Here is a 16,919-nt window from a genome sequence, read left to right as displayed (position 1 = left end):
CAAGTGTTAAGTACCGGTACATTCTTTTCTGCATAGCTTTGACATTTCTTTTGTTTATTTCAGCATTAATTGAGGGGTGTTTCTAAGACTTCATTTACCACGATATGCACTTGCAGTAGTGTTATAATAGATTTCCACTAGGAAGAAAGGGGCACTATACAGTCAATTTGCAGTGTGTGATAATTCATTTCTATGCACTCAAATACGTATGCACTAACAGTTGGTGCTTGAATACGTAATGAGCGATGCATGGGGTTGTTCCAATTTCTGATTTTGATAATTTTGCATGATTTTGGTCTCATTTTAAAGATGAGGAATGCAGTTTCTTCATCATTGCCTTCTGTAATTCCATCTGCCATGATAACTGAACATAATGCTGTCTATATCCTCACGAAAGCAGGAGGCTGCAAAATAACCCTGAAAATTTTTGCTCAGTTATATAAATTGCAAGTAAATCATTCAAGATCGAGATGCTAAATACATCTTCACTGTAAAACCTCATTATCATAAGTGCTTCGGACTGGCTGTATAGTGCAAGATACGAACAAGATTGAGTTATTTTCTTTTGTACAGCTGAATATATATAAAATGCATATGACTACCTTAACTACATCTAACCAAACCTACCATAAACACGATCCTAAGTTATAGTTCTATAATACCATTAGAAAACATTCCAAGTTAATAGTTATATGACTTGTTCTCGGATTACAACGAACCATAGTCAAATGCATTCATATTTAAAAAATGGAGGGAATAAGTGGTGCAGGAATTTCATCTACGGTCGATATATATTTGGAACTTATTAAAATCATTGAATTATTGATTTATCTTAGTATGCTTTAGTCCACTAATTAATACCAAAGTACGTGAAGAAGGGGAAGGGAAAGGATAATGTAATGCAGAATGGAAATGGATTTTTTTTTTTAATGGAGGGAGGGGGTATCTAGGTGCGATTAAATATGTATGAATTGATGAAATGAACTTGAGGTCACTGAAAGAAGATGAAGGATAACACAACAACAACAAATGCATATTAATGAAATAACCGGGACCTACAAGACAGGAGGGTTTCAAGTCTAAATTTCCTCCTTTTGTATTACTCTGAAACCAGAAGCTTTCATGTATTGTAAACAACAGCCATTCACACAGCAAGCAACTTTCACAAATTGTAAATATTCAGTGTTGTGTCAATTGTGGTACTATAATACAAAATTGTCCCGAATTGTGCAAAACTTTTTGGTTTAACAGTGTCTATGTTAATAGGTACATCAACTGCTACACCTACTTGATACCGCCAGCGTGACTTTTGGTGACCTCTGGGATGACCCTACAACGTTATTGATGGCTTGACAGTAGTAGCCTTTAGCGTCGTCTTCAATTACGTTCGAAAAGACCAGGTTCCCTAGTGGATCCTGGTTAATCCGCGCGTTGTATGTGATGGGTGTGGGTTTGGCAGCTGCATCGGTCCAGTAGATCAAGGGAGCAGGATTGCCGTTAGGAACACCGGGGTCTCCACCACACTGCAGCTTCAGGGGTCTTCCCTGATCCACTTGTACCGTTTCAGGTTCAGTGTTCTCAAACTGATCCATGACTGGAGATAAAAATGGAGACAGCAAAGAAACAAGCAGGTTTTATGACTCAATACTCTACGTCAAAACTGACCAATGATCCTAGATCTATAACAATCCTAACATCTCAATTCTCTATTACATAGAGTATATAACAATCCTAACATCCCAACTCTCTATTACGTACAGTATATTATATACCTGACTTAAGAAATCCAGCCATCTGATTGTTCGAAATTGGAGTCGTGATTTTAGCCACTCCCGTAAAGAAACAAAAAATGCCTAAACCGTTTAATAGTCCAAGAGTAAAATCCCTCAAAATTCTGGCTACCTTGAAAATAATAAAATTTTACTGCGATACTCATTGGTTTACGTGTTAAAATGTTCTTTGAGTGAGCGCGGACACCATACAGTACGTTTTGTCTTCTATTCCCAACTGATCGAAAATTGCAGTCATTTTTCCGGCAAAGATAAACAGACAGTTTCTTAGATTTTCTGTGATGTTTTAACCAATCTTTACTCAATAAAAGAATAAGGTAAGAATTCTTGAAAGATTTTTGTTTGAATTCAGTATATAAAAGACATCGACTGCTTTAATATTCGAGGTCTGGCTGTTTTGATTTGCTCTCGGGACCCTTGAGCATATAAAAACAGCCAAGCCTCTCAAAGCAGTAGATATTTCTATATAACAATCCTAACATCCCAACTTTCTATCAAATAGAATGACACCAATTTTGAACAAGCACTTGAACAACACTTGATATTGTGCTTCACCAAACAACCTTTAATATGATTTTTCAATTAAAATATATACTATGAAGCATCAACTTACATGCCAATGATGTCATTATCTTCTGGGACATTGCTGTTCCAAGCCTGTTGTTAGCAAAACATTGGTACTGTCCATCGTCCGCTGTTGTTAATGATTCAATCACTAGGTTTCCCCCATCCAGGCTAGCGCGATCATTGTTGTCCACGTCAAATAAAGCACCATCCTTGTACCAGTAGTACCTGGTATTAGAATTAAATCATTGAAACATGATTACAAAAGTGGTTACAAATGTATCCATCCCAGGGGGAAATTTTCTCAAAAAAATGTCTCCTTCTTATCCAAACTGTACACTCTCCGATCTCTAGCAGGTCATGCTTTGAAGGATCCCAAATAATATCGTGTCCCTCAATTTAAGCCTTTTGAGTTTTGCGGCAGGCCACCTTTGTATACGCATTAGGCGGAAATTTCAAAGAATTGTAATGCATTCTAGCACATAGGGATTACCCCAAAACCATCTTTAAGAAACTACAGTCGTTTTTAATAGTCATTTGCAAAAGCTTAAGACCATCTTGTACGTTGTTTGCATAGAATGTTCTACCTATATTTTTTCCTTGACAAAATGTTTGTTTGAGAATCTACCAATCATAAAATGCAATGTTAATATTCTTCCATGTGTGAAACTTACGAGGGTTCTGGTATTCCAGTAGCTCGGCACGTTAGAGTTAATGGTAAACGTGTGTCTCCATTAATCGATTCAGGCTGCTCCACTATGGAAGGTGGAACATCATCTAGAAGAGTACAAAAAAAAAAATTAAAATAATAATGTTAACATACTGGACAAGATACAGAACACAGTCATTTGTGTGCTTGCTTCTGCTGCTTTCTACACATGTAACTACATCTACTTCCACTACTTCTTATTCTGCTACTAATTCTACTACATGTACTATTATTACAAGCAATACTACTACTTTGCCACTACACCCCTAAATAAACCCCACCCTGTTACAAGGAGCAAAAGGGTGATGGCACTACCCATTTAAAACAGCTCTCTATACTTCCATACTGCTAGATACTCCCAGCACTTTCTCTTCAACTTAACCTCAAACATGTCTCTGATTTTTGTCTCTTTCACGGTTCCTCTTTCTTTTTCTTTATTTTCTTTTTTCTTTATCTATGTACCTGTCTCCATCTCTTTCTCTTTGTTTTATCCAAGGTTCATAATTTCTCTCTCTCATCTTGCCTCTCTTCACTCTCCCCCTCTCTCTCTCCTTTCACTTTCTCTCCTTATCACTTCTCTGTTTGCTGTAGCCTTTTTTTCATTATTCTTTCATTATTCTGCTTCTTGTCCTTTGGAAAATATCAAGTGCTGAATTAAACTAATTAAAGCAATTATAAATTGATCAAAGTCTATAAGACATGTATAACTGAGGACTACAAAAACCCTTTTTTCACAACATTATTTTGATGTAATTTCTCATGTCATCGACTTTGTAAGCACAATGATAAAATGGGAAGGCCGTGACCCTATGAAATTTCAAACAACTCCACACTATGAAGATTCATCGCAATATCACAGACACACAAGTTCCAATAAAATCATAAACTTAATTTACAAAATTTAATGAAAAAAAAAACAAATCAACAATTCAAAACTGCTCTTGAAATATATTTAGTTAATTGATTGCATTCATTCAAAAAAGAAATTTTCCTGATTTTCTTGCCGGTTTTGTTTTTGTTCCACTTCTTTGTCACTTTACCCTAAGTGCATAGAAACCTTTTTTCATAATGAGCTATATAAGAACTGTTCTATTGTTATTGTTATTATAGAGTTACCAGCATTTTCATGATACATTATCAAGCCTCTCCCCATATATTAATTTAATATTAGCCTAGATCCAAATACAAGACATGTGTTCTGCCTGGGTCAAACTGTGCACTATGCAAAAGAAAAAAAAAACATTCATCAAGCAATGAGAAGTAACTCCTCTGGGCTTTCTCAATTATTAATTTCTTTTTTTTGCTTTCGCTAATGGCAGGTGGCGTACATATGGGTGTGAACATTGGCACTTTGCTAGCAGGGGACCTCATTACAGACCAATCATTGAAGTGAATACTTATTTGTCCGTATAACTCTCAATTTCTTCCTCTCGATTAATAATTTTTGGTCTCGATGATGATCATCTGAACTCTAGCCATTCATCCCCCACAAGTACGATCATCTCAATTGGGAGCGACAAACCTTGAAATCTGATTTAATTTTGCAATCTGTCTTAGATTTAGAAGTCCGTAACTGCTGAGAAATGCCAGCTGGGGGTGGGGTGGATTCAGAGTTACTAGGATAAGCATTGAATAGGAAGATACTGTGCTTTTCTTTGGAACCTTCAAATAAGAAAGTAATTAAATAATCAAATTCATAAACTCATGAATAATTCCTCTCTCCAATTAGTCTTTGAATTCAGACCCCAATGATCTTTCCAGTAGTCGACAGTACTAGATTAAAAAACTGCAACTCACAAAATTGTATGTATATATATATATATATAAATATAAATAAATGAATTGTAAAATACAACACAAATTTATAATGGTCTAAAGAAATAATTGGTGAAACTGACATCTGTCTCATAATGTAGTTTGATTGCATTGTAAGAGTCATCATTAACCTTTTTTCACCCAATTTTGTAATGCGTGGTCATCTGCTTTGTGATACAGCGCATAAAATACAGGGATGAAGTCACATGGGCTGCTGGGGTAAGGAAACCTAGATAAATATTGCCCTAGACTTCTTAAAACACTATGTACATTAGATCCTTCCCCTTTTACTGGGATCCGATTCCCCCCTGACATTTCAAAACAAATCGGGGAAGATATTAAACAAATATATTGATCAATAGCACGTGAATATTGGATTGCGAGGGATCCGTGAGGACAGCAATTTGAGGCAATCTAAACACGCGCCAACATCACACTTATCGACCAAGGATTGTTTTAATTCTCACATCTATGAAGGGGCCAGCTTCGAGGCTTCTAAATAAATAGACTTAGTCAAAATGGTAGTGTAGGGTGGTCTTCAAAGGGCAATGTTTTGTAATTTGATCTTTATGATATATTCTGATTATCTCTACTCTGTGAAAGAAATTATATGTCTCGAGCAAGAAAATGATTACTATTCAAATGCATAATTCAATGTAACATGATCAACGGACAAGTATTCTTTACAGATGAGAAGTCACTCGCTGTTTTGTTTTAACATGTGCATTAACACTCATTGACCATATTATTTAAAAAATCTACCTTCATACCCACTTAAATGACCCTATCTAAAGACAACTTTTTTACACATTTAATAAGTATTATAATTAAAGAAAAGGGGCACAAAGCAATACTGAAAAAATATGAATTTGATGTCTTTGACTGAACTTTACAACAATTATAATAATAAAAAAAAAACCTTCCATGTCTCATATTTTGTACCAATTAATGAAAAATAACCTTTGAATATTTTAATTTTAATATATGTACTAAAACAAATGCAGTAAATAGGAGAGCATAACAGTAAGGCTGATCGAGCCAAGCAGAGCAAAATCCCTTGCTAGACCCTCAGCCCATGCAGCCCCTCGTATTCCCAGTCCGTTTTATATTGTGATGTATTTTGATTGGAAGAGAACCAGTCAAGGTGTAATCACTCTCGTTTGTCAGCCCAATGAATCAAGATTAATACCGTTGAGCAAAGCGGCCGACTGGCGTCAAAAACATAAACTCACTAATGGAAAGTTGCTAATGCACCCTTTGTGCTATGCCAGGCACAATTTCCGCCCAAAATTACAAACCACTTCCGTACCATTACAAAACCATGGAGAGCTTGCAAAATGCACTTAATGAAAGTTTTTGTTTCTTTTCGGTTGGGCTTTTTCGTTTCACGGCCTCTTCCTTAGCCATGATCTTTCCCACCTGCTTCTGATACCAACAGCCGTCTTTTTTAATCAATTATTCGTAGAGGAACAAATGCCAAGATGATCATATTCTTGTTTGTGTGCCTTGATTGACTATTTTTACATCAGAAATCAAATAAGTACATGTATTGAGATCAATAGCAGATATGAGTCCATTTGAAGCATATTTTTGCACATTATTCATATTTGCTTAATTTGACTTATTTTTTCCTCAGATGATAAAGAAAGGAATGTGAGGATCTATTAGAATATCACAGTCAAACCACCCATAAAGAGGGCTTAAAACAATTATTTCAATCATTGTACAAGTTTATTGACTTTATGTTGTACTCATGTTTCACCAACTTTCTCTCTTCTCTTCAATATCTTTCACATCAATCTCTCTGGAGTATATTTCTGAATTATCTTCAAAAACATCCAGTACTTCCTGATTATTTTACCTAATGCTCTTCTCCCCTTTCACCATCTTTCTCTTTCTTTCTTTCTTTCTTTCTTTCTTTCTTTCTTTCTTTCTTTCTTTCTTTCTTTCTTTCTCTCTCTCTGATAGATATGATAAACAGTATTATAGTGCATCATTTGTAGTGGAGATTATGAAAGTTTAAGTAGTTGTACTTTAAATCAAACTGTTAGGAACAAGTATAAAATCATGAAAATGGTTAATTGACAACAGTCTAAACGTTTTGCATTTCCTCTGTAATTAAGTCCTTACCTTACATATAGTACTGCTACCTCAGCAATTAAAAAATCAGGCATTTTAACCCAAATTTGAGTTTGGTAAATCTTGTCATCAATCTATCTAAGGTCATGTCCTTGGCTCTCCATTTTCATGTATGAGCCTCAATTTGGTTATCACAATCTGTATGTCTAGATGCTAAGCACATAAAAGCTTTTGCCCATTTTGTAGAATTTGTATTACCTTGAGGTTATCCTGTTACATGTACATCAGAGGAAAAAATAATATTGTCCATGGGAGCTTTACATGTTTTTCTTTTTTCTTTTTAAATTTTACTAGCTACAGAAAAAACGCATGTCATTATAATAGTGTATTGTTTTGTTACCATAGCTGTATTCAACTTTTCAAGAGCTCCAGTGCTCAGTGCTCCAGTACAATTTTTTTCCCACTGATGTACAGTACATTACATGAACATACTTATAGCCGCACATTGACAATCCACTGCATGCATGTGGCCTTTAATCAAATATATTTATTTTCACCAAGTTTGATTGATAAATACTTATCAAAAATTGATAATCCATTAATCATCATTAGTAAGAACTTCAAACTGAATATTAAATGAATAAGGATGTATTTATCAAAAAACAAGTTATCATGAATTGATGAAATACTGAAATGGAAGGAAATCATGAGAAATGTATGACAAAAAATGAAATACAATAGTTATGCCACACATGAATCAATGTCTTTAAGGAATGAATGACAAAAAAAAATGATGAATATCTTTCCATGTAAACTTGTATATTCAATATAAAAAAGGCACAAAGAACATAACAGAAGATAAAGCACAAATGCACAATATATAGAGGCAGCTCTCCATCAAGAAATAGATATCTAGAACAGACCTTATCAAACACAGATCTGCTGAATGCTAGAAGGATGTTAGCTACATATGAAATGATACATATTAAAGCCTTTTGATACCCAGCACATAATACATGTGAGTATATGATAGAATCATATTTTCTCCTCTTTCTAAATAATGATAACCCATCACAATCTTGAAAACAATTGTTTATATTTTATGATCATATCATATTCCATATTTCTTTTAATGATCATATTCATATTCTGTTATTCCTTTCAAAGTGCCCTTTAAACATTCAAAAGTCTCCTGCCATGACAACATTTTTTCTTAAATATTCTTTTAAATCAAAGTTAATCAGACTTAACAATTTTGTGGGGGCAGCAAGGATGTGAAGAAACGAAACACAGAGTGAAAAATTCATTTTCAAAAGATGAGTTTCCTAACATTTTATTCCCTGTTTCTGTACTTGCATTTGCAAAGCAAACATAAAAGAAAAAACAGGTTTAATAAAAAGAAATCCTGCATTACGTATCATGCCACCTGAAAAGACACATGGAACCAATTGCACAAAGCAAAGGAAAACACACAACATAATTCATAAAAGGAAGAACAAGTAACATGCAATGTGGGTTCAGCCATAAATAAGCAGATCCATTGGCAAAGCAAATAATATAAAGTGACAAAAATAATTGAGGGAAACTTATACCTTCACTTGGCACTTGGGCTTTTACTCTTGGGAAAACTAAAAAATTGATTTCAAAGAGGATGGCAGCAGGAAAAGCAAGAATAATCATCACAAACAAGAAATAGTAATCATCACAATAAAATCATAGAACTATCCTAGCAGGTTGCATGGTATTTATTAAAGCAACACATAATTTGAAATCTATTTCTCCCACTACTGCTAGTCAGGTCTTCAGCAGCAAAACAAATATTAGGGGGGAGGGGTGAGGCCAATTTTACCCCTTCACTCATTAATTCATAGCTTTAACAAATATTAGGGGGTAGGGGTGAGGTCAATTTTGCCCCTTCACTCATTAATTCATAGCTTTAAACAACTGTTAGGGGGGAGGGGTGAGGTGAGGTCAATTTTACCCCTTCACTCATTAATTCATAACTTTAAACAAATATTAGGGGGCAGGGATGAGGTCAATTTTACCCATTCATTCATTAATTCATAACAAGAACAAAAATTGTGGCCCCTTTTTTGTGGCAGTTTACCACGTGACAAGACCTTAGAGTGTAGAATCATAAAGGTAACTGTTGAATAACATTTCTGGTAATGTGATGCAATGCACAAAATACAAGAACCACATAGTTTAAAAAGTGGCCTCACAAATATTTTTTTTGGATTTTGACCCTGTAAGGTCTTGTTGCATTAAATGATATATTTGCAGTGGTTGAGAATATGTTTCTTCTGAAATAAATGTCTTTACTGCCCTGTCATATTGGGATATTGGGAATTTGCTTGTCATAGAACAATACAAGGAAGCAAACTACAGATCATCCCCCAACTAAAACAAATGGCGGGATTTATTTGCAAAGGGATGACATATTCGGTATACTGAGCTGTGAAAAGAAAAGAGACATACAGTTAAAAGGCAAAATAACATACATCATATATACAAAGAATATTTCATGAGATAATGCAGAAGACAGTTGATCTGTATCATTTGATTTCTAATGAAAAAACAAAAGAACTTTAAAAACTACACACGCTAAATTCTAAATTTCACACATAGAAATGCAACAAAGAATAGTTTCGTTTTTTTTTGGGGGGGGGGGGAGGGGGGCAGATTTGAGTTTTGTTGATGAAATCATATAAAGGAACATGTTTAATAAAATGAAATATGAGATTTCCCACTGTACAACGGAAAAATATAAATGTAAATGTAATTTCAAATGTATATACCTAAACAATTAACAAGCCTATGATAGTATTTTCTAAAATGAAAGAACAATGTGAATGTTTACACATCAACTATATAGATAAGAATCTACATTTACATGTGATGGAGACAAATTTTAATATACATCTGTTTAATATGAAAAAGGTAAAGATGTATTCATCAGAAATGAACAAGTAAGAATATATATGCTCATTTCTTTTAATGCGTAGCATGTTAGTTGTTTTTGTTGTTGTTATTGCTGCTGCGTTTGTTGTTGTTGATATTGCTATCATTTGATAGAGTAGTATGACCTACCATGGAAATGATTGGGTAACCTGGTAATGAACATCTCATCATCAGAGGAAAACAAAGGGTTGCCCTTTGTCCCTAAATTCCCTTTATTTTTCCAGTATTATTGAACACTGAACATGAATAATGGAGCTGCAGTGACCTAAAGTCAATAAATTCCTGATGTCGAGTATTCACACTAGTATTTGAGTGAGTAGATTGGGGGGGGGGGGGGGGGGTGAGTGGGGCCGGAGTTCGGGGGGGGGGGGGGAATATGTTAGGTTGCCTTTACTTCCAAAGAGCAGTGGAGACATGGTGACTATGATTGTATTTGAGAGAGGAATAATGCATGAGTCCATTCATTTGAACCAAGGTAGTCATTAAAAACTAATCACTTGGTCAAAGAGAAACAAATATTTGTCCCGCCTGGCGACTTCCATGTCATCTTGATGAAGTAGTGGGCACAGGGGATGATCAGAACCCTAGTAAACATGCTTGACTATGATAGATAACCCAATAAAAGCGTTGGGTATTATCTTGGTACAGAGCTAATTCTTTATGCGATAATGAGGGGTTGCTATGGAAACTGATATGATTGCCAGACTTGTTGGCTGTTTGATGAAGGAATGAATGTTTGTTCAGTCTTAGCTGCATCAATCAATTTTTTTTTCTAAATTTTTTTTTCTCTTTTAAATGGGGTTGCTAGAAATAATTGTAAAATATTTCTTTTAGGTGAATAAATGGCATTAATTTTTACCACTGTCCAAAAGTGCAAAAAATAAGAATGTTCCAATATCCACTTCTATTTTTTATTCTCATCATATTTTATGCTTTCAAAAAACAGTTGAGGAGAAGGGAGTAACAAAGAGAGAAAAGGGTTATTGAAGAAATAGGAAGATGGGAGGCAGGAGAAAGACTAAAAAAGAGGAAGAGAAAGAGAAAGCTACCTACTCAGACAGAGAGACAAAGCTTAGAAAGACCGAGGCATACAGGCGTACAATTTGAGCGGGAGAGGAGGAGGGGTATAGGGAAAGAGGACGGAAGATAAGATAGGAAACTGTTGTGGAGCCTGATCCACTTTAATTGAAAGCGAAAGACTCCATAAAGAATTATGAGGCTTTTGGGCTCCACTGAGTTCGTGAAATGATGCTCTTGATCTGGACTCATTTTTGTCGTAATGAATTCTAGACCTATTATTATTTAGAGGTAATTATAAAACAGATTTAAGGATATTGCTGCTTAATGACATCTTTCATTTTCCAAAAGTCACATTTAATTGGTTTTCTGTGCCTGAGCCCATAGCTACTTTAATGAATAACCTAATGTGAAGGATGAAGTATATATATATGAATCAAGTCATTCTGAAATATTACTGTTGACGTTTATTTACATATAACTTGCACAAGTTAATCCTGTATTCAGATACTACCATACTCGGTGGTCTTTTCTTGGGGGTGGAAGGGGAGGGGGAGGGGGATCGATGGTCAATTTTTGTATAATGATTGTACAGGTACCTATTTCAGCCAAGGTAGCCTCACTGGTGTGATTATGCTTCTTTCAATATAGCAGCATTAAAGTGTACTTGCATGTTTTATGACAATTTCAGAGAAAATATATGTGAATTTGCAGTTTTTCATTTTTTTCTTCATAATTTTTTAGCTTGAATTGGAAAAATATGCCTGATAGGAAAAGACTACCAACAGAACATGTGCTTGAAGGAGAAAACAAAATTGATGACAGAATACTGTTTGAATTTGTTTTCACTGCATTTTCTAGTTTTTTATTATTTATTTGAAATTCATGTATAGAAATATAGGAAAGATATTAAAGAGTGGCTTTGCTCGTGTATAAAAGAAATGTTGATTTAAAAATGTTCTTTCCAATTATTACATATAAGTCAGAAAGAATTACATAAAAACGTTTGTTTACTCAATACACTGTAATAAGACAGTGTATATATCAAAGAAGCCATTTTGCAATATTGACAAAACTAATCTACAATTTTTTCATTAAGTAAAAGAGAGAAATGTATCAGAATAATCTTCTTAAAATGCCAAGAAGTGAAGCAACATGGATTACTTACATGCAAGTGTCAGAGTAGCTATGCACAGTAGCAGACAGATGGGACTGAAAGAGTTCATTTTTGGTTGTTGTGATAGTCAATCATCCAATAAATAAGTCAAGGTGTTGGACACTTCTGTCTATCTCTGGCTTTGGCTCTCTCAGGTTTTTCCCCTCTTTGGCAGTAGAAAGCTCCTCAGCTGTATTAAAACCTGTAAAAACAAATAGAGGAATTTGAGTTAATGATAATGAATGTTAAAAATAAATTGTTTTTCAATCATGTTGCTTTCTATTCCACCACATGCTCGTAAAACGCACATAGCTAAGTGGAAAGCAGGTTCATGTAGACAAGTAGACAAGCACAGTATTTTGATTCAACCTATGAATATGCTTTTTGTATTTGTCATTTAGTTTTGTTTTTGTTTTGCTTGACTTTATTTTCTTTAAACTGAAGTCTGAGCTTAAAGGGTAGAACTCAAGTACTGGTAAAGCTTTTTTTGACTTATGCCTTGTGTACGACAAGGCCTAAATGAACACAAATACTATAAGTCTGCTGTCTGCAACAATATCAAACCCAATAAATTATAGTTTAACAAGAGTAAGATTCATAAAAAGGAGTAAGGAATATAGAGCAAATCTAGAGAATGATAAATTGAACTACCAAGATGAAGAAGTAAGGCAGAGAAACCCAAAAGAAACCTAAGTAGATAGGAAAACACACTAATCAAGATGGCCTTAAACAAATTTTCTACCAGCTCTTGAAGCCCTCCCTGGTGACTGTTTTCACATTCAGGGACAGAGGAAGGGGGATGATACAAACTCCTGGATTGAAGGGTATTACTGAGATGGAATTGGGAGCCCAGCGGAGTAATCCTACCGCACCTCGCTACGCTGATTGATTCTGATCACATGACTCATAAAGAAAACATTCAAGATGCGGCACATCCCTCAATTGTCCTGGTCTACTTTAATAGACCTTGGCTCTCACTCCTCCTCCTCTACAAACTATAAAGCATGCACCCAGACAAAGGAATTACACCTCCCTCCAAGACTAAATTCACAGCATCCTCTATGCGAAATATCCCATGATTTATCGCCGAGCAACATTCTCAAAAAGCTCTCACCAGAACTTGATTGTCTATAACCTCACATTTCTTGTATCAGACTCTATCATCACATCAGTATGCTATGATAGGAGTTCCTTTATTTCTTTTGTTCGACAAAAGTCCTGGATGTTTCAGCCATTAGTGGGATGATTTAGAAGCCATTTGACTCCGATCATCTCCAAGACATGGTTGACTCATCGTAATTATATGATTTATTCACAACACAATGTCATCCTCATAGTATGCTTCTCTGCATGTTTAATACTGAAAACATAGATGACATAAAAGTTCAGGCGAGCAAGATCATACTCTTTAGTAGACCGACTATTGAATTTGAGGAAAGACAATTTTTTTCATGTAAGAACTTCAGAGTATATATTTAAGGAAGCAAATTTTTGTATCGTAAATGCACAATTTTGTGTTCACTTTAACAAAATGATTGAAGATACCCATTTACAAAAAAAAATCAATGATTCTACATAACAGAACATATTCACACAGTCACACATTCTTTTTTTTTTTCTTTTCTAAAGGGCATTATAAAAGTTCCATCCTATTAACTTGGCCTCATTCCAGAGTTGTTCCATCATTCCTGATTGGAGCCATAGGGGAATATGGGACAGTCTCACTGGATTACAAGTGCAACTAGAGCATGACTAGTAATCTACATAAGCTACTCTACATGACCAAAACAGATCAACATCATGCATGTTTGTGCACTTTGGAAAGGGTATCAACTAATATATTCTAATAGCTGTGATCTGTATGGACGAGAGCATCAATAATAAATGATGTGACTTATGCATTAAAGATACCCGATATTCTTACGTCTCGCAAATTGTGCCTCCTTTTTTAGTTGCGTTTTGGTCTTTTCTATAAATGGGCATTCTTAAAAGGACAATGAGAGCGTCCACCGAAACATATATCTGGCTGAACTTTATATCAAAACTTAAATCTACTGCTTTTATATTCAGATTGTAATAATTAATAGCAAATCTGAAGCAGGTGGCATTATTCTTTAAAAATTCCATTATTTTATTAATTTAAGCATTTTTTTAAAAAAATACTAAATTTGATTTTATTCTGAAATAAATTCTGTCATCAGCTGCTTTGTTGCCATCCATTCCAAGCTACTTACATGATCATGTAGGTATCGGATAAATGAAATTGAGGCTTTTAAAATGCATACGAAACTCATGTTTCTCCTGACTGTTTCATGCTTTAGAAAAAGATAGCGATATGGTAACAACTGAACATAAAAGATGAACAAGTATGAACACTTTTTGAAATTCTAAAATGGGATAGTTTCCTGCATTAGGATGTAATGGAAGTCATCACTAATATAGACATGTCCACTTTACATGTCCAGTATCTGTCATATGAAGTGGCTTTTGGCAAAGTTTCTATTCTAAACCAATTTAGCAATTTGTGGCCTGAAACAATAGAATCAGTCTCTTTATCTTTCTACTCTCCTCCGTCCCTTGCTTTTAACTCTCGGTTTGAGATGGAAAGCACGCGTCACATCTCCATGAAATTGACATTTCAATTACTCAAGATATGTGCATCAAACTTGACGACAACAGGCTTGGTGGAATATCTGACTGCTATATAGCACTCTCAGATAGAGCTCTGTATATCACAGCAAAATAAAGAGTTGGAAAAAAAATGGAGTAATACTCAGACAAGCTTCCCCCCCCCCCCCTTGATCTTCATTGTTTCAATATAAAACAATAGTATCATCTCATGACAAATTCATGTCAGGGGAACATGGAAAATAGGGAAAATGTACATTTGGAGTGTATAGATGTAAATATCATAAACCTTGATCACCATTATTAGTTTGCATTAACAATATTAAAAAATTGACAAGAATATGACCTGGGAACTTGTGAACCAAATTCTATCAATTTTAGTGGAAACATTATCTTTCATGCTGACCTACAAACGATTACTAACTCAGCCTACACTAAGCAAAGCAATGCATGTGAACATATAAGGTAATCACTGATTCATTGCAGTGAATCACTACAGACAATGGACCATTTGGTTTCACAATCTCTATGTTTTTTATGCACTATCTAATGAAGATAGCAACATACTATAAAGGTGAACACATTAACAGATTATAAGTTGATGTCCTACCAACACACAATGGATTAAAAAAAAAGCACTTTTCATTTAGATGAATCTGACATATCACAATAAATATATGATTTTCTCAATAACATTAACATTAACAAAATGACTACTGACTGCTATGAAGTTTAATGAAAATAACAATTTAGTTTACTGCAATTAGTGCATCAACATAATTATGCTCATCCCAGAGCCTTAACCATAAATTGGAATTCTACCTTGTAGTCAAAATTACCTTTTAACTAAGGGCCAACTATTATGATTCAGGTCTAGACTAATGTGATTGTGTTACTCACAGAAATACAGCATGGTTTGCCGTTGTACGATTTATTATTCATGCAATATATGCTGGTGTATATGGTAATGGAGAGGAGTGTGAAGGCAAAAAAAAGTACGATGAACCTAATATAGTTGTGGCGGCCTGATACAGAAAATGCGTACAATCATTTTAAATTGGATAGATAACCGGCACAGTGCTCTTCACAGCACTCTCCGTTAATATTTGATGTTTGCCCTTTTGATACGACCCTGTGCAGAATGGAATTGGGTTTGGCGGATTCTGAGATGTAGAAGGGTGCAAAATGCGTTGATTTTGATAAGGATTAATACCCTTCTGGCTGTAAACAGTTATAATATGAAAGTAGGAGGGGCCAGGGATTTCCTTCTTGACTACGGCATGAAATTGAGAGGAGATGCGTATTAGAAAGTCACGGACGGTCACCGAGATAGTGAACTCCAATTTACAACTTATTTGAGGATTGGTACCTCCCTTTCGGATTACAAAATCATTTTGAACGAGGAAATCAAATTGAGAGAATAGCGTGAAGAAAGGCAGAAAAACAATAAGTAAAAAAAGACAAAGAGTATGAAAAAAATAGGAAGGGGGGATAAAAGTCAGAGAAAAGGAGAGGAAGAGAGAGGGAGAGGAGAGAGTATGAGATGCTAAAATAGGGGAAATATCAATACAGAGGGGAAAGAGTGAGTGAAAAAGAAGGAAGATAGATGGCAGGGAAAATTAGAAAGTAGTCTTCATACATGTAGTACTGAGCTGCCTGTGACCTTTACAGTTAAAAGTTTAAAAAGTCAGAATGCTAGAGTTCATTTCCACCCTTACCCAATTAACAAATCAGGCTGCTACGCTAATTATACATAGGAATTCCAAACATGCAGACGCTGAGTAATGGGTTCCCCTGCAATTTTCTTCTAAAGCTAAGACATTACACGCCACAAATCAGTCATCAATTGTAATACAATACACAACAAGTTCATTAATGACAGTTACGGCCAATTTGTCAGGAGCACAATGAATAGGCCGTGAGTGCTGGAGAAAGGAATTTGCTCAATTATTCTGCCATACATATTTCTGAGTGGATGGGTCTATGAGTGAGGTTGTAATACGTATGGAAGTACGATCAAGTTGGTAATGATGTGTTTGGTGAAATAAGATTTGATTGATTCAATGATGTTGTAGGGTTTGGAAATGGCCATGTCTGCTTGGATGGCGACGACCGCAGACAGATGGAGCTCGGGGAGGGGGATGGGACATTTTAGGATAGAGCAATAAAATCGGTTGACTAATATGCAAGAAGAGATAGA

General features: G+C 35.1%; 1 protein-coding gene across 5 annotated transcripts in view; it reads right to left on the bottom strand.

Moving 5' to 3' along the window:
* The window catches only part of LOC579742 (neuronal cell adhesion molecule), a 164,958-nt gene that overhangs the window by 51,982 nt on the left and 96,057 nt on the right, over positions 1 to 16,919 (bottom strand). For 4 of the 5 annotated variants that reach the window (XM_030972696.1, XM_030972701.1, XM_030972698.1 and 1 more), the window contains 5 exons: positions 12,104 to 12,293; positions 8,550 to 8,585; positions 3,029 to 3,131; positions 2,404 to 2,582; positions 1,289 to 1,594 (listed from right to left, as the gene is read on the bottom strand). In XM_030972696.1, coding sequence (XP_030828556.1) covers positions 1,289 to 1,594; positions 2,404 to 2,582; positions 3,029 to 3,131; positions 8,550 to 8,585; positions 12,104 to 12,161 — 682 coding nt within the window. In that variant the 5' untranslated portion in view covers positions 12,162 to 12,293. The remainder of the gene's footprint in view (positions 1 to 1,288; positions 1,595 to 2,403; positions 2,583 to 3,028; positions 3,132 to 8,549; positions 8,586 to 12,103; positions 12,294 to 16,919) is intronic. The other variant, XM_030972700.1, reaches the window with a different exon arrangement.

This window comes from Strongylocentrotus purpuratus, unplaced genomic scaffold (assembly GCF_000002235.5).
Source record: "Strongylocentrotus purpuratus isolate Spur 01 unplaced genomic scaffold, Spur_5.0 spur5_scaffold_6, whole genome shotgun sequence".
NCBI lineage: Eukaryota > Metazoa > Echinodermata > Echinoidea > Camarodonta > Strongylocentrotidae > Strongylocentrotus > Strongylocentrotus purpuratus.
Note: the sequence above shows the minus strand (reverse complement) of the source record. Positions and strands in the feature narration are given on the sequence as shown.